Source organism: Andrographis paniculata, unplaced genomic scaffold (assembly GCF_009805555.1).
Source record: "Andrographis paniculata isolate CXL003 unplaced genomic scaffold, ASM980555v1 Contig98END, whole genome shotgun sequence".
Taxonomy (NCBI): domain Eukaryota; kingdom Viridiplantae; phylum Streptophyta; class Magnoliopsida; order Lamiales; family Acanthaceae; genus Andrographis; species Andrographis paniculata.
Window position 1 is genome coordinate 2247046 of NW_026137637.1, and position 24582 is coordinate 2271627.

The window sequence follows — 24582 nt, forward strand, 5'->3', positions numbered from 1 at the left end:
TTTACAAAAATTAAGTTAAATGGACTTAAATAATTATTTAGGTTATTTTCCAAAATATTTTCAATCAATTATTCGCTACTCGTTCTTCTTCCCAACCTGCACTATCCTTTTCCCCAACCGACAACACTGCTCGATCTTCCTCTCCAATCCTCTTCTTCTTCAGCAACCTTCTTTATTCACAACGCAGCCGCACCTTCCACTACTTCTTCATCTTACCGAACAATATCTTCCCTAAATTTATCCTAAACTCACATCTTCTCCTTTCCAAGTTTCAAATTCCAAATATGAAATTGAAGTACTTCACAAGTTCTACGTATTAAATTGAAGTAATGGAAGGAGAATGATTGACAAAAGCATCTCCAAAATAAAAAAAATTGAGTGATTTCATGAAGATTTGGAAGAAAATCGGATTTTTTTTCAGTACCGGAACGGTCCTGCCCATTCCGGTTCCGGATCGGCCGAGTCGGACCCGAATCGGCCGATCCGGCGAACCATGGCTGCAGACAAGGCCGACTCCTAGAAAGTTCAGACAAGTAAAAAAACATGGTTGTTTTAGAATATCCTAAATATAATAACTCACCGTACGTGACTTATCGTCTGAAATCGGGTGTAACTTGGCCTCTGTTCTCGGCAGGTAAGTGTTCAGGAGCTGGAATGTTGGTGGATGGCGGTTATCTTCCGATCTGTGCTTCTAGATTTTGCTCAGTTATTGGTGCGGCGGTAGACAAGTGAGTTGGGTTTGTCGGTGTGATGGCTGGATTGGTGGTTGGCCCAGTTGCAGCTGACATACGAACGAGGTTAGACGTATATATATAAGCAAGATTAAAGTTTCTCCAAAGCATGAATACCTACTAGGGCTCGTTGGACGGCGAGTGATCGGAATTCGGGGAAGAGTGTCATGTCTACTTGGAGGGAGGCTAAGTAGTCTTCCCTCTCTTTGCACTGCTATTCTGACTTCGCCGGCTTGTCCGCCGCAGAGGCCTTGGTTTTCTTGCGGGAGGAGCTAGCCCCGCTGGCTTTCACCCCTCGCTGTCGTTTCGGTCGCGGGGGTCCAAGAGCAACCTGCCCCGTCAAAGGTTGCGGTAGTAGGGCCAGCTGGGACCCAGAATTGGTGACTGGAGGAAAAAGAATTTTCATGCAGTCATCGATTGGCTTCCCAACTACTGGCCAAGCCATTTATGTCCACCATTCTCGAAAGGCCGGAATGACGTCTGGGCAGTCGTGGAAATGAGTATAGATATGGTTGATCAGATACTTAATAAGCTTATCAGTGTAGGGCTTGATGGCGTATTCGGCTACAATGTTTTGTGTATGGGTTCGGACAAGGTGAGTAGTGAAGGTCAAGGCTGGAATCCCTTGGCGACAACCGAATTAACGCGCCAATTAGTGCGGGTAGTAGGGGAAGGCGGAATATGTTTTCTTCATTTTCTCAAGTTTTTTTCTAGCAAAGAGAGAACACGGTCTTAACGGCACTTCCCAGGAGTATTTGAGAGTAGGGTGCGGGGATTCAACGGGTGGCTCGTACGGAAAAGGTATGGACGGGGGATGTAGAAGGGCGGTGTGGCAAAAGTGGTCAGATGGAAGTAGGGATAATAGTTTGAGTCGGTCATATCATACTCCAATATAGCTTTAAGAAGGATTTCAGGGTTTTTGTGGTGTTTACAGTCAGAACAAAGGAATAGGACATACTGACCGAATGATATGTCCGAATCTAAAAGAAGTGGTGGCTGACCGAAGAAGATGGGATGAAAGTATAGACGGAACCAAAGTTCCAGAAAGCAGACCGGACCTGAAAAAAATGGTGTCAAGTTTGGTAGAGCTAGATAGTTTAGTGCAGACTTTAGAAAGGCCCTCGTAAAGACTAGAGAGAAATAGGGTGCCGATCGATAAGAATTGGCCCTGAGCCAGGTGAATGGTAATGTCTGTGTGGGTATAGGTGATGGATTTAGAAGAAGGGCATATCACATATCTGTCATGATTGGGACATGGACGCGTAAGAATATTGTGCAGTAAGAATCAAGAACAAATTCGGAAAATAGCTACATACCTGCAGACCCAATACAGTAAAAAGACAACGTGCTCCTCGTCGGTCATTGGGGTATCTTGTGCGGTGGCATCTTTATTCCCCATCCACGGTTTTTGGTTATTGGTTCATGACCAGTCAGAGTCCCGACCACTGGGTCTTCCCCAACAATCGGAAGGTGGGCGATCGTTAAAACGTCCATCAAAGTCGGGCCAATTGGTCCGGTGGGCAGCAGAAATGCACTAACCTTCGTGGTCCCAGAAAGCGGCCATGGCTAGAATGAATGTTTAATTGATATTGAAGTTTTGACATGACAACAAAATGGCCTTGTCCAACCCCTGCTGCTTCCATTGCTTCCCAAAACTTTTCTTTACCCTTTCGTACCAAGTCCGAAACTCGTCCTTGAGATCTAGAAGGTTGGTTTTGATGTCATCCCAGAGGCGAGCGGCATTAAAAGCTCCGTTGTGTATGGCAAGACGACGATTATGCTGCAAGAAATTCAGTGTTGGGGACCCCTCGGCGATGGTAGAGACAAAAGGGCACACTACCGGAGTAACATTGGAAAAGGGGTTCATGGCCAGCGCCGGCGCAAATCCGTCAAACGGGATGACAACGGTGTTGCTCTCCATAGAGGTGCACGCAAATGATCTAGGCTGAGTACAGCGAAGTTTTGATTTCGCTGGAGGTGTTTGGTAGCAGTGAAGAGAAAAGTAATAGCAGTGAAAAAGAGGGTAATAGCAGTGAAGAGATTTTATTTCTCTCCTCCTTTTTGTGATGATGATGGTACAGACCTAGGGCAAAGTACGGCAGACGTCATGTCAACAGTCATCTCTTTCGAGATGTGACTCTTGATATTCTCTGAAAGAGAGGCAAGTTGTTGAGTTCAGAAAATGGTCTAGGGCTTCGCTTTATGGGGCCCATTGGATCAAGGTGGGCCAGTATAGTTGAGTTGTGGGACTTGGTTTCGGCCGAATCAACAAAAGGGTCCAATGACCAGAAAAGTTGTGCATGATGAGTTGCGCCGAATGGTTGCAGGATTAAAACCGCCCCGGGCGAAGGATAGACTATCCAAAAACTGAGTGGGTGCATCCTTTGATGATAACCGATTTTGGTTATTATAAGTTTTTTTAAAAGGTAACAGTCAGGCGGTTACCTGGCCAGATTTAGAACCGAATCCATTTGTCCGAAAAGGTGGCAAATGAAAGGATAAAAGGGAAGCACACCTAAAGGAAAATAAAAAGAAAAAGGCCTCTGTTGAGACTTTTAATTTCTTGCTCTTTGTGTACATTTCGATTTGCGTTTTAGGTAATGTCGGTGTTTAGGGATTCATATGTAATATCAAACCATCCCATCAAATTCGAAGCATTTCTTAATTTGAATTTTACTTTATTTTGTTAGGATTTGATAGCCAACAATAATTTTTTTAATCTTTATAAAACTATTTAATCTATAATTATTGTTACTAAATAATAATAATTATTATTTTTACTAATACACTTCTTCGTTACATACTAATTTCATTACATACTAATTATATTTTATCCCAATTCTTGATTTACAATAATAGAAGACCCAAATTACATGGGACGGTGGGAATATTATTCAATGATACTCCCTCGGTGCAGGATCATCTTTTTGTTTAGAAACACATATTTTAGATAGCGCACATTAATGACTTATTAATAATAAATTATGATATTATTTTATTATATTTTTATATAAATTCTGTTGTTAGTATTTTAAATATTTTTAATATTTTATCTCAATAAAACATATATAATATGATTATTATTTCGTAGAGAATAAAATTTTATACGATACAAATAAATATAAATATATATATTTATTTATCATTACCATAAATTACCATAAATTAATTTTATAAAAAAACTGAAAGTTTTAAAGATAAATAAAAATATTTATAATTAAAAAAAAACAAATTTTTTTGAACGAATCCAAAGTTATAAATTTTATGAAATATATTTAAGATTTGATAAATTTATTATAAATATAAAAAGTCATCTTCAGCACAAAAAAAAATAAAAAATATATATATATGGTCATCTCGGAACCCCTGGTATCCTTTGGCCATGGCGGTTTTACACAAGAGGTAAAAAAAATTGAAATACTTGGAACAAATATAACAAGAACAATGACAAATGAATATAAGATAGAATACTTATCACGCCCAGTTAAAATAGAATACTCATCGGCTGATAGTATGAGAGATAACTCGTGAACGATCATAAGTTGAAACTCCCGATGCCTTCCGATCGTGCCTGAGTCGCAAGATTCATTTTGCAAACATTGTATACATCGACAATCACCAATTCAGAGCAAAACTTCAACATTCCATGGAAAAGCTAATGCATTTCTAGCGTGCTCAGAGTAAAGAAATCAGCTAAAGCCTTCTACCTGAGCGCGCAACGTATGTGCCGTTGTTGTTGCCACTTCTCTTGTCGTCTTGAGAATTTGGTTTCTTCCTTCACATGGTAAATGGTCACTTTTGGGGCTTCCTTCCACATTCTTACATTCGGATATGCCACCAGAAATTCGCTGGTCATTCCCGCCACCGGAAACACTCCTGGTACTCTTGAGACCACTTCTAATCCAGGCAATATTTTTCAAATCTGCAGCCACATGCAGCATCTCTTGGCTTGAGAAAGTCGGGGGTTCTTCATATTCGACAAATTCTGCTCCCAACAATGAGTTGGGATAAGAATGTCGACTGGAGGCTGCACAGCAGCCATAGCCACATTGGGTTGGAACCACAGGGTCGTCACCAACGAATCTGCAAATGTCAAAACTCAGCTTGGATGGCTGAAGCAGAGACCCTTGCACCGGCAAAGTTCCCGGAAATGGAGAGTCGTGTCTGGGAGGATTATACACACTGAAAGCCCCGACTTTTGTGACAGGCTGAGAAACCCCAGGCTGGCTCTGGTTGGCAGAGGTGTAATTGTTTTCAGATGCGAGTGGATTTCGCTCTGGAAGACAATTGCTTACAGAAGTTCGAGTGTTGTCTTCGAAACTCTTTAGCTGATCTTCCACCGGTCTCACATCTCCCCTATCTGCAGAACTCAATTTCATATTTCCACCAGATAGATTAGGTGCACTTGGTTTGAGCGAATCACATCCTAAAGTAGTTTGGGCTTTGTCATGTTCGCTTGGTTGAATCGTTACGTATTTTATTACCAGATCATCTGAATATTTCGAGGAACTCAAATTTCCGCCTGATGAGGTTTCATCCGAGAATGTTTTGTCCAATACAGTGGTGGCATTAGGCAACACGAGGCCAGCTGCTGGTACTGATCTCCTGTGATTCCCAGACCTTCGCTTTAACGAAGAATTCCAGTGGTTTTTGATTGCATTATCTGTTCTCCCTGAGAGAAGTCTTGCGATAACTGCCCATTTATTTCCATGAACTGCGTGCGCTTCTATGATTAAACGATCTTCTTCCTCTGCAAAGTAAGAACCAGATACTATAAATAATAGTAATTTGACAAACCAAAAAGAAGACCAGTAACTTGAATCTAAAAGCATTATAAGCTAGCAGCCCAAAAAGGAGAAATTAAACAATGGATGACAAATGGGTTAAATTCACAGACCTCTCCCTAATAATAAAATGAAAATGCAGCACAACTAAAACTTGATTAGAATTGTGCAACCACTAACGGGAGAGGAAACTATAGCCTACAAAGTGATCCAGTAATTCAAGATAAATATAGATATAATTGCTGTAGCAATCTCAGAACCAGCAACAACCTTCAGCCCCATACTGCCATCTTTTTCAAGAGATTGGGAAGATATCCATATCATCAACATCAATTTTGTAAAACAGAAGTGTAAATTTTCATGCTCCATTGTGCAAGAAGCATATTGTGTCAACGATGTGATGAGAAGAGACAAGAAAATGGATTGAAAACCAGACAAGTATAGTGAAAACAACAATATTACTGATTGAACACATTATATATTAATAACAATCATCATTTAAGACTCATCAAACTACATGGGGCCCGACATAGTTGCCAATAATGAATGGCATGGCAAGGCGCATAGGTCTTTTGGGCCATGGTGCGACGCGCACCATAAGAAAGTGTAGCACAGCTATTCATAAATTGAAAATAGAAATATGTGTGCCAGTCTTAAGTTATAAATAATTAAATATGCCAATCTATTGTAGAAGATAGGATCCTATAGTGAAGAGGCTCAAAGATGAGATTGTGAGAAAGAATAAATGGCTTGACTAAAATGCTGCATCACTTCATCATAGTTATTTTAACAACAAAAGATAAACTTTTATTATTTGTTTTAATTGTATATCTTTATGCTGTTAAGCTATTTCAGAAAATCTGGAACCGTTACATTGAGGTTCATTCCATTGGTAGCTTCTATTTCATCTTAGTATAAGGTAGAATGTTACTATTGAGGCCAACAATTTTCATAAGTTTGTAAGAATATCTCAGGAACTTCTTACTAATCTCTTCAAAAAGTATATCCAACGCTAGGTTCGATTAAGAACTGAAATGTTTGTACGGTTCCCGTACATGCAAGCGACAAGCAATGATCAGAGAACAATGCAGGAAAATTATATTGATGCAGCAAGATGAATAAGAGATACAGAAAACTTACAAGCAACAAGCAATTGTGCAGGTCAGTTTCTTTGTTAGCTTCTCCATAAACAAAGCAAGCTATTGCCCAAAATTTCTACTAAAATCAAACACACTAATAGATATCGATCCACATATATTTATGTAAATATAAAATCATTCAGCATTAGCCTTACGGTTATCCATATGTAATTCTTTAGAAGTCATGCATGTTAGTACTCCCAGCTATGCAAAAGAAAGAGACTGTTCTTCACATATTAAATAGAAGGCAAAGGAAACGAACACAGAGGATCTCGCCATATATAGTTGTTTCTTATCACAGTGTGATTCCATACTTCAACGATGTAAATCAAACATTGTACTCACACATTAACACCGTAACTAGTTTTTAACAAAGCTCAATAGTTTGTAACCTAATAAACAAAGCTAGATTCGCAAAAACACGAATTCCTTGGCCACAAACATAGCACCTTAACATCTAATCATAAACTATATTCATCATAGGTGACAAAGAGATGCACCATAGATATAACCATCTATAAAAAATCATTAAAATGAAGCAACTCCAGCATATCCCGAAACATGATTTCATCTAAAGTATTGATTAACACAAGACCTACTAGAACAAGGCACAAAATCGAAAACCATTCGTCATTAATTACCAGAAACAAAAGTGCATACTCACATTCAAGCAAAACAAAACACTAGCAATGATAATAGCGGAAAAAATATCTTATCCAACAAACAATATCAAAATCTCTACCAGAAAACGGCCTGCGCTCGACCGAGGGGTCGAGCTGATTGCACCACCGTAGACGGCACGACTTCCCAGTCCGACCGGGAATCCCCCGAGCAATCAGGCTCCAATTCCTCGCCCCGAACTTCCCCACCAGCTCGCTGAGAACCCTATCCTCATGCGGCAACCACGGTCCACGAACCCTCCCCCCCTTCCCCTCGCCGCCCCTCGCTTTTCCCCCATCAACCGCCATTGCATCGCTGCCGCTCGCCGCCTCAACCGGAGACTCTCCCACCACCTCCTCTTCCACTTCGCCCATCCCTCCAACTTACCCTCTACCGCAACAAGCCACCGCAGCTCCGCCTGCAACCGCACCTAACAGCCTTCGTAACTGCAGGGACGACTAACACACAAAAATTTCAGCAAATGCGACTTTCTCCACCGGACAGTTATATACAGCGGTTTTCCTAAAATGACATCCTTGTCCTCATCTAAGAACATTTCTTGGGAGGTGCAATACGACGTCGGAGACAAATAAGTTTTGCAAATACGACGCCGTATTAAGTTCAGGGTAGTTTCGTAATTTGAAGTGGCTGCACTTTCCTGGTGCAACTGCTTAAAAACCCTTCGTTTAAACCCTCTTTTCCAATGCCGGATTTGCTCTGGGTTATCTTTTCTCATTCATGGAGTTTATATGTTCTCCACTCTCAACCCATCCTCAATTTTCTCCTGCATTTCCCTTCCTCGAATGGAGACGACGCTCGAAAATCTTTTCAGGTATGTCCTTATCCAACCCTCGAAAACTTCCCCTGCGTCGCTCGTTTCCGTTTCCCCCTATTTCGGCCAAAAGATCCCTAATTATAGCTCATTGTGGTCGACCGACGAAGCGGCAAAATTATCTCAGGAAAAAGCTTACTCAACAACAGCAACAATTCCAGCAGGCGAGCGGCAACCAGACTCCTCGTAATTTGGATAAAGTAGATTTTTTTGACTCCGAGTTTGTTAACTCCGTTGAAGGAAAGGAGAGTCTCAATGAAATGAATGTTGGTGGTAATTTGCGTTATTCTGATGATACTGGAAATTTAGTAGTCGAACCAGGGAATAAGAAATTTGGGGAATCTATGATGTGGAATAAGCTAGAGAGTTGGGTTGAGCAGTATAAGAAAGATTTGGAGTTTTGGGGGATTGGAACACGCCCTATATTTATTGTTTATCAGGATTCTGGGGGTACGGTGGAAAGGGTGGTTGTGGATGAGGAGGAAATTTTAAGGAGAAGTCGAGTTGATCCACAGTTGGATAATGAAAGTGAGGAAATGGATGAAGTTAATTTCAAGATATCTTTTGCAAAAGATTTGGCTAGAGAAATGGAGAATGGTGGTACTGTGATTTCAAAGAATAGTTCAGTGGCTAAGTTTTTGCCGACAGGTGAGGAATCAAAACTTATGGAAACTATAAATGGTGTTGCATTGAAACCAGGCTTGATATCAAGAATGTCAAGAGTTGGAGTCTTGGTATTATGCAGTGTCTATGTGATATGGGCCATTGGAAAACGTTTAACTACGAAGAAGGATGATAGAAAGTACACAAGGTTGGAGAAGGAAATGCTGCGAAGGAAAATAAAAGCTAGAGAACAGAAAGAAAAGTTGGTTATGGATAGTGTGGAAGTTGTAAAAGCCCCGAAGGAGCATGAAACCTTGTCTCTTGCAAGGCCTAATCTTGATAAGGAAGCACTTATGAATAGCATTATTGAGGTGAAGAAATCTAACAGCAAATTGAAATTGGCGGAGGAATCCACACACGAACAGAAGGAATTTGAAGCAAAACTTGAAGAAATCAGGGCAATGGCAAGGCACGCTCGAGAAACTGAGAGTGGAAACACTGCTGGGGATAATGGGGAGGAAGAGAAATATCAAGATTTGGAAGATTTACCTGACTACGGTGAAAGTCAAGAAAATAAACATAATGTTCAGAATCGTAGCATTGGGAAGTCCGCTGATGAATGTTCAACCAAGGAAAGTGAGGCGGTTTATGAAGATAGTCATGGTGTAGAAGTTACAAATCCTTGTGGATCCGAAAGCACAAGACCTCAAGTATGCAACAAATCCTCCGATTTAGATGAGGCAAAGTTAGACTTGGATTCCCCAGGCAGTCAATCAGACATGAATGAAATTTCTCACCCGAAGAAGTTAAAGATAATAACATCGGCTAAGGAAGCCAGGAAATACCTCTTAAGAAAGAATAATAATGTGGAGGCTAATAAAAAACATAAGGTTAAGAAAGATGATGCAGCAGAAACTGCTTCTACCATGGCAAGGGCAATTGTAGAATCTGGTCATGCAGACAAGACACTAAATTTAGCTGATGACACTTCCCGTTTGGGCTGCATGCATGGGTTTTTGCATCTTTCCGATGATCATAGTGTCATTACTGAAACAGCAAAAGTTAATGTGGTTAACCCTTGTGATTTGGAAAAATCCAGAGTCCCTGCAATCCATGAAGTTAGTATGAATAAGAATGAAGCTGGAATTTCTATGCTGAAGATGTCTGGGGATCAGGAAGATGAAACTAAAACAAGCCAAAACAATAATTGCATAAAACAAAAATCTTCTGTTGTTGACGGGGCAGCTTCTACATCAGCTAAAGTTGATTGTGAAGACCTAAATTCTAGAGAAGTATCTAATAAACTCGAGAAGCAGAATTCTGATGGCTCTGAAAAAAATGAATCATTTGCTCCTCATCAGGTGTCTGGAATTACCAGTGTTAATGATGGAATGAACACAACTGCAGAGTTATCAAAACCCGTAAAAAAGGAAAATTGGATTGAAAATAACTTTAATGAACTTGAGCCCATTTTGGAAAAGATTGGAATTGGCTTTAGAGAAAATTACCTGGTTGCACGGGAGAAAGCAGCTCAAGAATTGGATTCAAAAATTGAGTTAGCTCAACTTCAGTCTGAGTTTTCTGAAGAGGAGCTTGGATGGATGAAAGATGAAAGGCTTAGGGAGATTGTATTCAAAGTAAGAGAAAACGAGTTATCGGGAAGAGATCCATTTCATGACATGGAAGATGAGGATAAATCCATGTTTCTGTGTGGGCTTGAGCAGAAGGTTGATAAAGTAAATGAGAAGATGTTGAAACTACATGAATATTTACACTCGAACATTGAAAACCTTGATTATGGAGCAGGTAAAATATTTGTCATGTACATTATTTTCTTATGCTAAAGCAACCCACTAAGTGCTTTTTTGCGTAGTGTTTTAACTTATGATGTTTTCCTTTGACGAGCAAGCATGATCTTTACGGAGGATTTATTCAAGCCCTTTCTTTTATAATTTGAATAAGGACCCTTCCATTGTGAAGTGTTGAGAATATGCTTATAATGTGTCTGCCATTACTACAGATGGAATTAGTGTGTATGATCCCCCAGAGAAAATCATTCCACGGTGGAAAGACCCACCTGTAGAGAAGAGTCCCGAGTTTCTGGAAAACTTTATGCAACAAAGGAAGGTCCTTGCTGCTGAGAGCCTTAAAAATTCATCTATCTCAAAGAATTCTGAAAAATCTGCCATTCGTAATTCAGAAGACCCTTCTTCCCAGGATAACCTTCAGGAAGTTTCTGGGACTGAACACCAGAAAGATATATTAGCATCTTCGAAGACTGTTATACAAGGAAGTGATGGTTCAGTTAAGAAGGGAAAAAGATCTGGAAAGGAGTTTTGGCAGCACACCAAGAAATGGTCTCAAGGATTCCTGGAGTCTTATAACGCAGAGGAAGACCCAGAAGTTAAAGCTGTTATGAGGGATATGGGAAAAGATTTGGACAGATGGATCACTGAGAAAGAAATAAAGGAAGCTGCTGAGCTGATGGACAAACTTCCTGAAAAGGGACAAAAGTTTATCAAACAAAAACTCGACAAGGTAAAAAGAGAAATGGAACTGTTTGGACCACAAGCTGTGGTGAGCAAGTACCGAGAGTATGCAGAAGAAAAGGAAGAAGATTACCTATGGTGGCTAGATCTTCCTTTTGTACTGGTACACGACGTATTCCTTTTTCATCTTATATCCGTGTAATTGCAAATTTGCAACTGTTGCCTTAACACATCTGATATTGTTATCATTTTTATTCGCTCCAGAGATGAACCTTGGCTGCAATTCTATGACTCAAATAGTTGCCATCTAATCTATATTATTGTCACTCTGCTTTTTCAGTGCTTAGAATTGTACACTGTGGACAATGGGGAGCGAAGGGTGGGCTTATATTCATTGGAGATGGCCGAGGACCTGGAATTGGAACCCAAGCAATACCATGTTATTGCTTTTGAGGATGCTTCTGACTGCAAGAGTTTTTGCTACATTATACAAGCTCAAATGGAAGTGCAGGGAAATGGCAATGCATTTGTTGTTGCTAGGCCACCCAAGGTAATCCGTGCATTTGTGTTATGTCTTAAGTAGTTAAAAAGATTATATTGTATTCTTGAATGCAGGTAAATAATTTTATCCATAGAAATTCAATTGTAATTAGCATGGATAAAATTTGGATCTTTCCAGCTTTTCCACAGAATTTATACCGCCACAGTTGCCAAAATGAGAGGATACGATACCATTTGGGTTGAATTACTTGGTGATTATGTTTGGGTTTTGGGTTTGGTTTAGGTTTAAATAGTGAGTTGGATCTGATATTTTGTAAGAGGAAATAAACCTATTTTTAACCGAAAGAATCACCAAGTAAACATATGCTTTATAACTCACCTTATGAATGTTGGTTGTCAGCAAGTGGCTGAGTTAAATTATTAATGCCGGCTCTCCTCTTCGACACTGTTGTTTTACTTTGTTTGTTGCTAAATCCCAATGATACATACTACCTTCCTTCCAAATTGTTCTTGGTAGAAACAATGAGAATCTATATATGTCACGCTTGATTTTTGCAGGATGCTTTCCGGGAAGCCAAAGCAAATGGGTTCAGTGTAACTGTTATCAGGAAGGGTCAACTGCAGCTGAACATAGACCAAACACTAGATGAAGTGGAAGAGTCTATCAAAGAGATAGGTAGCAAGATATATCATGATAAAATCATGAAGGAACGTGGAGTCGACGTAAATTCTTTAATGAAGGGGGTATTTGGCATCAGTAAATCAACCAAAAGGTAAAACTGAAATCTTTAGATGTATTATGCATCTGAGTGGGTTTGTCCTTTATCCTCAGCCTCAGGCGATACTGATCGTTTGTTTCTCTTTTATTGCAGGAAGAGGTCAAAGCAAATACTGAAACACATCAATCCATGAAAACTAGCTCCGAACTTTGAAGTGGAGGTTTGATGGTTGAGTTTCATCAAGGCTGATCTGATTGCATTGCACCTCAGATTGTGCTTTGTGCTTGTAAGAAGATGCACAATTTCCATAGAGTTATCTATAGATTGGGTTTTTGCATGCTAATAATAGTACATCTTTCAGCATATGCATTGAAGGCGCAAAGCGAGTATGTCCAGCATATAAATAATAATGAGAAAAAGCACGACGTCTGGATTGACAGGCAGAGCAGATCGTATAATCGTATCGTGGGACATATCTATGATCTCATCTAAGACAACTAGCTAAATGCCACCACAAGTTGCCTGAGAAACTGAGGGGATTTCTCGAGCACAAGATATGATGAAGTCGTTAAAAGCGATGATGAACCAGTACTTCCACCTAGTTCGATTACACGAAGCTGTGCCAAGAAGTTTCAAACTAATATTATGGCATTAGTTCTACACTTGGAAGAGGAGAACATGCATAAAGTGGAAGCATGAAGGCCAATGGAAAGAGCGTTGTCAATATTGGAGTGCATCCATGATCCATGCACTTCATTCCGTTGTAGACCACAATTTGTAATGCCCATCGGAGTTGCTACTCACATCATTATCTCATGTGGGATCGGAGGTGTTCTACATTATTTAATAAGGTGGCCTTTTAATCTAATAGTTGGACCTTTCTTTAGTTATTTAATTTGTTAAGCCTTATTTTTATTTTTTAAATTAGTGGGGTTTAAATAATGTGTACTTATTGTCGAGTAGAACTTTTTGCCAAGCTTTGAAATTTATATCAATTAAAGTCTTCTTTTTTTTATTCCACTATATTGAAATTAGTGTGTTAGTTATGATTTTTCCTTGCGTATCATTCTCAAATTGGGTCATTGGGTTGATTCTTTGGGTTCATGGCTTTCGAAACTGACCGGAATTTCTAGTCAAATCATTCGAGTCTCCATTGGTTTAAAGGTGTTTGGTCTAGGCAACGCTTGGGTTCACATCTGATCGATTGACGAATCAGACACCGGTAATATTTTTCTTTATTTACTTAGTTTTCATTCGAATTTAGTTAAAGTTTCGACTAGTATAGTTAAGTTACTTGGGTTGTGTCATCAATTTGGTAGAAGAGCTTGTTTTTATCGGAATTCTTATTCCGGTATAGTACTAGTAATCTTTATTTTATAAGGTAAACTGTTTTTTTAGTCCCGTAACTGGACCCCCTTATCATTTTAGTCCCGTAAGTGGAGTCTGTCGCAAACTAGTCCCATAAGTGAAAAATTTTTGCCGGCGCCGGAGACGCTCACGTGGCTCGCCGGAGGTGACGTGTTCGCCAGGTGTCCCGCCAGGTCAGCGACACCTGGCAGACACGTGGATTTATTTTTTTTTCAATTTTTTTTTTTTTTAAATTAAATCAAATTAAAAAATAAAAAATATACAAATAAAATTAAAAATGAATTAAAAATAAGTTTTATAAAAAATTTAAAAAAATAAAAATAAATAAAAAAATCCACGTGTCCGCCAGGTCACCGCCAGGTGTCGCTGACCTGACGGACACGTCATCTCCGGCGAGCCACGCGGGCGTCTCCGGCGCCGGAGGACTAAAACAGCGAAAATTTTTCACTTATGGGACTAGTTTGCGACAGGCTCCACTTACGGGACTGAAATGATAAGGGGGTCCAGTTACGGGACTAAAAGAACAGTTTACCCTATTTTATATTGTTCAATTTTGTTATGATCTTTTAATTTTTTTTTTTTGTAATAGCATTATCATTGTTGGGCTGCCTCAAGATATGTAGTTGAGAGACCTATTCGAACAGGTATGCCTCCAAATTAGTTTTACATGATAATTTTATCACGGTTGCAACTTGCAACCACAGTTTGCGATTGCAATAATCGGATCATTGCTATGGTTGTACTTGTTTAATATCCGGAAAAATCAGAGTGTGTTTTTTATTTTTTGTATGTTTTCCTCTCATTAATTTAATATAATATCTATAAGTAAATGATCATACATGTATGTTGGTTGAACATTAACACATTCAAATATAAAACAGTGGTTATATGTGTATTAGTGCAACAAATCTTGATTTTTGACTGAACAAATATGCTTTTAATGGTAATACAAATTAGTTCAACATTATATATTATTCAATCGATCAAATTTATTTGATACTACTTATGTTTGTTTTAGTTGAAGTGATAAATTGTAAATAGCACAGAGAGTTGTTAATTGTCATATGAGCCAAGTTGCTTAAAAGCTTAGCTCGCTAAAGTTCAAGCGCCACTTGAGCTTGGTTTGTTAATTATAATATGTTGAACTCAAAAAGGTGCTCAAATAATATGAGTCGAATAGGTTACACTTGATAAGGTTCGATACCACATTTGACTATATAATATATAATTGCTGTGCTTGTTTTGTTGATTTTATGTGAGTGGATATATAGTACATATTGTGTATAGTTATGTGTATATATTATATTTTTTAATAATATTTATTGGGACTCGTGTAGGTAAAAATTGGTTGGATGAACACACCCAATATAATGATGAAAATCCCTATAACTGTCTATTATGCCAATCAATCAATGCATATAATTACATATGCTATTTTATAAAATTAATTTTTATTTCCCCAATTCTTTGCAGCTTGTCGAGTGCGCACACATTTAAGGAGGATGCATAATTTGGTAAACAGAGAAGCAGAAGCATTAGATGGAATTCATCTTGTTCCGAGTGGGATGGATGAGTTTATAGGTATCAAACAGAAGCAGTATGCATTTCATTGTGATGCAATTAAAGGAAAAATTAAACTGGTAATGAGTAAATATTCCTTCTTCCTATGCATTTTTTCTTTCTTTCTTTCTTTTCCTGTTAATATACATTGTTACTCAATCTGTTACTTGCATCTAGCTTTCGGAACCCTTTGAAGTTTTTTAATTTGATTTTTGGAGAAGACCAGACAGTTTTCGTGAAACTGAGCTGCACATAGAAGCCACAAATGAGGGTATTGTTCATGCTATCATCTCATGGTACTTGATTTGGCGCATAGGTCATTTTATTTTGATGTATTATCAACCTTCTCCTTTTCATCATCAATGAGCATGTATTATCAGGTTAACATGTGGATTTATTTATTCTCATTCAGGTGGTTGCTTCCTTCAACTAGACAGTCAAGGCACTGTATTATATTTGACTGCTCCAAATTGGATACACTGCAGTGATGCGAAAGGTAAGAGAGTCCTAAGTAAATGAAGGGCAATCTTCAACACCATCCATATGCCATTCATCTTCACCCAATGTGGAAGCAATTGTGTATGTGTGATATTATACTGCCACTCATCAGCCTTTGTATATAATTTTAGGAGATATATAATCAATTAAGCTGTTGATGACGTATTGCAATTAAGCAATTTTCTATGAACTTGTGGTGATATATGGAAACATCATTGTGTTTATTCTAATACTTGGTCTGCCAAGGAGGAGAGATGATTTATTGCAGTTTTGTTTACGTGAGTTTTTCAGCAGTATAATCAATTTGCTAGCAATCTGCTATTGTGCACCATGCTTATTATCTAGGTACTCAAAATTGGTGCGACCATTGGAAACAAAGTGTTTGGTTCTCCCCAAGATCAGATGACTTGCATGCAGTCAAAGATGAGGAGGTTCAATTACGTGCTGCTCATACTGAAACAAGCATCTTGTATAATTTGAATGCTTCAGGAGACGAGAAAGAGGTTCCACATCACTATTTTATATGGCGATAGTGCCTGGAGATGCATCATGTGTGCCGCCATTAAGAGTGCTGTAAGACTACCTTACCCTTAACAGTAGATGCCATTTAAAGATTAAAGCTAACCCCATGCTCACCTTGAGGAAAAATATAAAAATGAGACTGTGCATAATGTTTGATGCATGTTGAAGGTTGTTTTGCATAGAATTTTAGTGATTTCTTGCTTAACAGCTATAGTTTTTTTCTGTTTTCTGCCAGTTTTTTACCTTTACCGTTTATATTGAATGCTACTATATTGGCCACGGCTGGGATGCTTCATGGATATGAAGAACTATTGCACCTGTTCCACTTTTATGGACTCTACTGTCCAATAAGAAATAAACTGAAGAAATTTAGTTCAGCCTCAATAATTTGCTTGACACTGTTACCATTTATTTATTTACTTATTCTCTTTGGGTGGAGAGGATAATCAACTTTTGATCTCATAATTGTTTGATCTAAATACAGCTGTACAAGTATCTCTTCAAGTTAATGGTATCTTACTTAGATACTGTGTTGCTTTGTTGCCATACATTCCTTGTTTGTTTTCTGCCTATGGTATTTGTCTGTGATCTATGTAACCAATCTAGTGGTATACTAACCTCTTGTCCCTTCTATGCTTGGCTTGACTTGAATACTCTTATTTTCATTTTTCAGTTGCATCAGAGACAATCTCCGGTGTGTTTAGTTGCAGATGATAGCATTTTCTTGTCAGTTGCCATCGCGCATCTTTCCAAGAGTTTGCAGTTACTTGCATTATTTCCTGGACTTGGAAAGAAGGCTGTGCAATATCTGCAATTGGTTGCTGCAGCAAATAGCTACTCTATGGACGTATAGTCTTTATATATAATAAGGATTTGCACTTGACTCTGCAAGCTTCACAACAGAAAAAGGTGAAAAAGATATTACATTTAAATCTTCCACATAAGAAGTTTTGGGGTTAAGAATGATTATTCACTTGACCTAATTGATGGTTCTTTGTATAATTTCTCCGACTTCATGTTTTCCAGTTATTTACCAATTTGCCTCCCACTGAAACAATGCATTTGCTCTGCAGAATAATTTGTTTGTTGCGGAGCCATTCTAGTATGGACATGATAATGCTCTTCCCTGGCAAAATTACGATTTTGGTAGGTTTGAGTCCTTTGCGAGATTTATCAGTATTAAATTACAAGTGTATCTTGCTCAGATAAGAGTAAGATTCCATTTAAAATTATTCAACTTAATTTGTTGTTTCTTTCCACCCATATGTAATTTCCCTTAAACAATAATTTCTTTGAATCCTTTTAAACCCAAAGCACTGCTGGTTTTGATCTGATTTTGTACTTAATGCAAGTGATCCTGGTGTGAATAGAAGCCTGAAAATGAAAATTTCTCTTGTATTTGGTTGTCTTTATTTTGCTTTACCAGGAGTCTGAAACATTTTTGCTTCTTAAGTTGTGAGAAAAAGTGTTTTTCGACTTTGGAGTAATTGGCAGGAAATTAACACCATTGAATTGGTTTTTGCAGGAAATATGCCCAAGGTTGAGTGTAAGTTATGCCATTTTTGCTTCTTGTAGTTTCATCTGTGGGAGGCTGGATCTGTGATGTTTGACGGTAACATTTGTTTCAGATACTCAGCAGCGATGCAGTTTGATTTCTCGAAACCAATGTTCTAGAAAAGAAAAAGACATTGGTATTTTCTCTGGTCAAGCCGTGAAGCTTTTGAATGAACCGAAGCAATGGAGATTAAGGACTGCAATTCTTCAATGGTAGAGGGTGTTTTTTGATCCATCCATCCTCACTCTGCTTCCTTGAGAGAGTTGATCCGTCCTAGCATTTATCATCTGTTTTAGTGTTTTGCTGCTGCTGGATTGAAATCTCAAATCTGGCAAATAGTGCACAAGTCAGTCAGTCATGAGACAAAGCATCAAAGGAAGTCAGTCGTCTTCAGTTCAGTTCAGTTCATATGGACTGGACTGGACTGGACTGACTGCATGATGTGAAACAAAAAACAATGCCTGTGGCTGTGGCTGTGTGGCTCTGGCTGTCAACCATCATCACGTTTTAGAAGAGGAGCTCATCTCATGAAATGTTTCATGCATTCATTCATTATTCAAAAAATCCTCATTAATAGAATAATAGGTTTTTGAAACTATGTAAACAAATGAGTCAGTGCTCATTGCTCCGGCCCTCGCTCCTGCCTGCCCTGGTTGGTCCGCCCCCCTTCGAATTCGTCGATCTCAGGCTCAGGCTGTTACCAAGGATCATTTCATTTATTCAGGTAGGACCTTTTCTTTTATACCCGATCCGACGAAGACCACTCTATTCGGGTCGGATTCGTAAGTAGTAGTAGTATTATAAAATAAATTACTCCGGCGATCTATTGAGAAGCCAATAAGAAGAAGAAGAAGAAGAAGAAATCATCGATGGCGAATGGTAATCTGCGCTGTGGGAAACGAAGCCGGCAGAAGAAAAGGAAGAGGACGAATTCCTACTGACGGTTTGTCTCGCTTGGTTTCCTATCTATCTTTTTGGAAATCGGTTGTTTGTTTAGTCCTGTGACTGTCCTTGTGTGTGTGTGGTTGTGCTCTGGTTTTAGCATTCGATTTTCCGTTGGTTTGGGAGAATGGTGATGCTCTGATGGAATTTTAGGGTTTAAGTTGTAATATCTTTGAATGAATTCATGTGTTTGTGCGTCAAACCCGATGAAGTTTCGATAAATATCTAAAAAGTGTTGGTCTTTCTAAATTAGTGATATGCGTAGTTCATGTTCAATTGAGATTGTTTTATTAGTAACATCTGTGCTTCACGAATAGTCGCATCATTACGCATTCCGAGCAGTGAAATAGCATGATGGAAATGTTAATATAATTTGGGATACACATGTTTCTGTCCTCTCCATAATATATGGATATTTGATATAAGCCATATAAGTGTACAAGCTTGTAATCTTATAGTATTGTTACTGTTCTGATAATTCAATTTGGGTAAACACTAGGTTTGCCATCAGTGACTACTTTTTCTTCATCAAAGTACATGCCTAAAGGAAGTGGCATCTGATTATTGCGAATCCTATTAGTCACACAAGTCCTGTTGAGTCTAGCGCTTTGGATTTAGTAGAGGTATATTTTTTACGTACACCACTGTAGTGTAGTTTGCATTGTATCAGGTTCTTAATTGCACATTTGAGTTTTGAATGTTTGCCCTGAGTTTTTTCCAATTCAACTTAAAATATACTTTGTTCAGTATAGGGCTCTGGTTACTAAATCAAAATGTGAATGTTCCATATAATTTAGCGAATATAAATTGCTGCAACATTTCACTGCCATTATTTTTAAGTATTAATATGGGTCTGATGGTTCACTTGCTTAGGAAACTTTTAAGAGATACTGATGGGATTCTTGCTACATACACAAATCAAGGTATGTGGTTGATAGATGAATATTTTATTTAAGTAATTAGTGGTTTTAAAGATCTCATTATACTTTTTAATAGTATTGAGTGATGGAACTATGTACTGGAGAAAAGACTGAAGAAGACAGTTGCGGATTCCAAATTACAAATTTTTCCCATGTATATGATGATGTTACGCTTCATTTTCATATTATTCGACTTCACAAACAGGTGTGTGGAAGTTTTTTTCTTGGGTTTCTTTTTTGACTAATATTCCATGTTTAGTATTGATGGTTTCTATATGAATTTTGGTCGTGCTAAATTATTTTGTTCATTCTGTTTCTTTTCTTTTTTGTTATAATTTGTTGAGTGGGTGTCATTTGTTCTGTTATGAAATTTTGAAATGCATTAATATGTAGTATGCTTTTCTTTGGTGTTAGTATTCGTTGTTTTTTTTTTGTCTTCCCCAAGTGCAATGCGTATGTGATTTATTTTGGGATCTAAAGGCCTCAGGTGTCTAACAAGCTCACTTGTTCCTATAATGTACATAAAAGTTTCGATCATTTTCTGTTTATGAATTAAAATGGAATATTTACGAGGGTCCATTTACCATGTCACAAGTTAAATATTCATTTTCTCAATGTAGATTTATGCATGGGTTGGTTGCAACTTAAAGCTTGGACATATATATGCAGCTGCACCTACACGAGCCGTAAGTTGAAGATTGTTTTTCATGGTTTGGTTTGTTCTTTATGTAAAATTCCAATATCATTCCATTCTCAACTCCAAATGATGACTACTTTCTGACATGCCTTGGAAGATTAAATATTTGGGGTATCCATCAGGAGTCACTTCTCATTGTTGTTATAAATTACGAGAATTGTCATCTTGCACAGAATGATGGTGTTGGCATAGCTTCTTAATTGGTGGGGCTTCTGATAATGTAGGATCTGGTATCGCACGACGAGCAGGTTTGTTTTTCATAAGTAAATTTGGTCCTACACGATTGGATAGCCATCCATTTACCTCTGATGAATGAAATGGCTTGTATTTCAGTTCTCAAGACTGGTTTCAACGTTATATTTGCTTGTAATATACCACAAAAGAGTCCTGTGCTTGAGGTTAGGTCTATTTCTCTCCCTCTCCCTCTCTCTCTCACTAAATTCGTTAGGTACCCTGACTAGATAAAAAATTGCAAAAATGATGATGTATTGTACTCACAAGCATTATCAGTACGAAGGACTTTAATAGGATGGGAGAATTGAGTGTGAATTATCTAAGCAAAATGAGCATATATAGAAGGTAATTCAGAATGATTTTTCAAAAAATAAATCCAAGTAAATCGTGAAAAATCATCAATAAATATAACATAATACTGAAAACCACTGACGGAAGCAACATGAGAAGGATCCCAAATGTCAGAATGGACTAAAGAAAAAGATTCAGTAGCAATAGATTAACTTTCTGAAAAACTAAGAGCAGATTGTTTGCCAAGTTGACAATCGACACACTTAAAAGACTCAAAACGACCTGGACTTAAAAGACCTTTAGTATGAAGTGACTGGAGCTTACTGGAAGACGCATGAGCTAGGCGAATATGCCAATGAAGACTAAATGAATCAGAGGTAAGAGCTGCAGAGCAGGGATATGTGCAGGAGGTACGAAGAGACTCAAGCTCAAATAACCGACCCGTTTTGCGTCCCGTCCCGAGAAGCTGACCCGTTTGAGAATCCTGAACCTGCACACCACCAGAAGAGAATGTAACGGTAAGACCTTGTTCAACTAATTGACCAATAGAGATAAGATTTAAGGCTAAGTCGGGGATGCAATATGTATCAGGAAGATATAAGGAAGGGGAGGACGCAAGACCGGTGTGGGTAATATGCATGGTAGTACCATTGGCAGTATGTATAGGTGGTAAATGGGAGACAAGGGACATATAAGTCAAGTTCCGAGGGTTAGAGGTCATATGGTTACAACAACCATAATCAAAATACCAAATATATGTACCTGGAGTGGTAGACATAGCAGAATTGGTTTCCATAACCTGTTTGATGATGGCTTCTATGTCGTGAGGATTGTAAGGCGCATGCTGAGTCTCATCAGTAGTAGCAACCGTAATCGTACAGTCGAAGAAGACCCACTAGGCTCCCGAGATTTGGGAGCAAAGCTACAGGAATCTCTAAGAGCAGAACTACCTGAACGTTGAGATCTTGTGGGACAGACCGGAGCAATATGCCCACGCAGAAGACATGAGTGACACTCAATCTTCGGACAGGTAAACCAAGTGTGATCAAGAGATTTGCAAACTCGACATTCAGTACGAGCAGATCAGGACTGGCGAGACACAGCTAAAGCAGAATCAGAACTTGGTGTCTTAGCCAATTGGAGACGGGTCTCCTCAAAAGTAATCTCCTGAATGGCAGCATCAAGAGTAGGCAAGGATGTCGATGTAGGAGTGAGGCACAAACAGCCTCATATTCAGGTCGAAGGGCCATCAAGATCTGAATAAGGTCAAGATGGTCCTGGCCAATTTGTGACTGCCGGAGACGATAACGAATAGGCTGAACCTGAGCAAGAAATTCATTAACAGACTGACCAGGTTGCTGTCGGGCGGAGCTCATCGTCGTCCAAAGTTGATAATAATGAGCAAGACCTGTGGTCTGAAAACGAGCAGCAAGGAAATTCCATGCCTCCTTTGCAGTATCAAAAGGAGTCAATTGTACCTGAATCGCAGGTACATAAGTATTGCGCAACCAAGTAAGAATCTGATGATTCTTACTATCCCAATCTTCCAATTTGGCAATATAATTTTAATGCCCCCGAGATGTGGGATCAACATGCACAAAAGGAGATGGAGAGACAAGTAGTCGAATATCGCCAGTGACAATTCGCCATAACTTCCTACCAATCAAGAAACTTTTCATAGACTGCATCCAAAGATCATAATTATCGCCGGACAAGATAGTAGTAATAGGTAAATGAACGTCCATACGCTCCATAACAAAAAAAACGTATAAAAATATGTGAATCACGAAATCAAAGCCCAAATAAAAAAAAAAGTAGATCGAATAATCCAATAGGTATCAGTCGCAAAATGAGATCAACTCCGATGACAAAACCAACCACACCACGACGTAGGGAACAAAGCAGGAGGCGGCGACCGAAAAAGAAAAAACGACCACCGGAGAAGGGCGGATGATGGACGGCGAACAACGGCGGCAACGACTAGGGTTTTGGTTTTGGAAAATCATGCTCTGATACCATGTTAGAAATTTTGGGGGAAAATAATGAGATTATCTTATTATCGTCAAAATAAGGAGCCTATATATAGGCCATACAAAATAGACTCGATAGACTCAAATCTAAGTAATCTAATCTATGAATAAGATCAAATCTAAATATAAATCTACTAAATCTGAATATCTAAAATATCTCAACAAATAATATTTATAGTTTTAAAGTAAATTTAATATATATGATTAAAAAAATTAAAATATATGTTTAAATATTTTTAAAATTATATAGCAATTAAAAAATATATGCAATATGAATATCATTTTGTAGAGAATAAAATCTTCTATAATACAAGTAAATAAAAATAAATTTTGTTTATTTATAACTAACATAAATCAATTTTATAAAAGGTGTGTAGTTTTAAATATAGATAAAAATATTTATTTTTTTTACGAGAGAGGTAGAAATAAAGGAGTTTTGAGTGGGTCCCTACGTCATTCATGGTGTTGTATGTTATATAGTTAATTAAGTTGATTTATATTTGTTAAATATGTTTTGGTTTAATAAATTTTTTCCAAAAATATAAATGTGTCAATTGTTACGGGACAGACAAAAATGGAAATAGTGTCAATTGTGGTGGGTCGGAGAGAGTAATATTTAGCAATATTACTTTAAAATATTATTTTTTTTATTAATTTATTGTTATTGTTGGTTATGATCAATGCTATTGTAAACAAGCATGCTACTATTTTTACTTTTTGCTTTTATTTATTTGATCAACGGTATATATGTATGTAATAAACAAGCATGCTACTATTTTGTTACTATTGTTTGAATAAAATTACTTCAATTCATTTAAGTTTTAAATATAATTTGATCAATGAGTATATTATTTTAAATATTAATGTATTTTTCATATTATTATTAAAATAATTCTTAATATGACTCTATTTTACTATTTTTCCCCCTATTGTTACAATAAAATTATCTTAATTTATTTAATTTTATAAACATAATTTGACCCGTTGCTATATATTTTCAATCTCTAAGATTATATTATATCATCAATATTATTAACATGATCTTATTATTATTAATTTTTAATATTTCTAAGATAATGAAGTTATAACATGTTCTATTTCGGTGATCGATCAACATGAGATGAATCATTATATCACTACTGACCAAAGTAATATTAAATAATTAACTTTATTGTATTATTGTATTCATTGATTACTATGCACACGTCCGTATATTTGATATATATATATATAGATATAATATAAAAATATATATGATCAATTTCTATTATTATTGTAATTGCATTATTTCATATTACTTTATTGTATTATTATTTTTGGCTAATGTAGTTCACGGATAACAAAATTCTATAGCAGTAAATGAGGACATTGTTCATGATCAACTGTTTAGGGGTATGTAATTTTTGTATTAATATTGTAAATTATAATTTATATTCAGTTAAATATGTTTTGAAATTTAAATTTAATTTTTTTTTAAAAAAAATATGTATAAGTTTTCAGATAAATA

General features: G+C 37.6%; 2 protein-coding genes across 11 annotated transcripts; one reads left to right on the forward strand and one right to left on the reverse strand.

Annotated features, from left to right (window-relative positions):
* Nucleotides 1–4290: 4290 nt before the first annotated feature.
* Nucleotides 4291–7798, reverse strand: LOC127243697 (transcription factor MYB1-like). The gene is made up of 2 exons (XM_051263846.1): nt 7397–7798; nt 4291–5481 (listed from the first exon to the last, which is right to left on the reverse strand). Exons 1-2 carry the CDS (start codon nt 7686–7688, stop codon nt 4421–4423), a joined length of 1353 nt encoding a protein of 450 aa, XP_051119803.1. The 5' UTR covers nt 7689–7798; the 3' UTR covers nt 4291–4420.
* Nucleotides 7799–8011: 213 nt separating this feature from the next.
* Nucleotides 8012–23225, forward strand: LOC127243807 (uncharacterized). Of its 10 annotated transcripts, none has more exons than XM_051263977.1 (20): nt 8012–10555; nt 10770–11401; nt 11579–11788; nt 12298–12512; nt 12612–12744; nt 12820–13309; nt 14416–14470; nt 15300–15466; nt 15564–15702; nt 15799–15882; nt 16230–16457; nt 17080–17315; nt 17480–17552; nt 17932–17952; nt 18035–18904; nt 19777–19826; nt 19900–20028; nt 20444–20509; nt 20694–20768; nt 20854–23225. In XM_051263977.1, the coding sequence occupies exons 1-5, from the start codon at nt 8053–8055 to the stop codon at nt 12649–12651; spliced, it is 3600 nt and encodes a 1199-aa protein (XP_051119934.1). In that variant the 5' UTR covers nt 8012–8052; the 3' UTR covers nt 12652–12744; nt 12820–13309; nt 14416–14470; nt 15300–15466; nt 15564–15702; nt 15799–15882; nt 16230–16457; nt 17080–17315; nt 17480–17552; nt 17932–17952; nt 18035–18904; nt 19777–19826; nt 19900–20028; nt 20444–20509; nt 20694–20768; nt 20854–23225. The 10 variants fall into 10 exon arrangements, with proteins under 10 accessions (XP_051119934.1, XP_051119929.1, XP_051119931.1 ...); XM_051263972.1 differs by having other exon boundaries at nt 15564–15682; XM_051263974.1 differs by having other exon boundaries at nt 15564–15657.
* Nucleotides 23226–24582: the final 1357 nt, after the last annotated feature.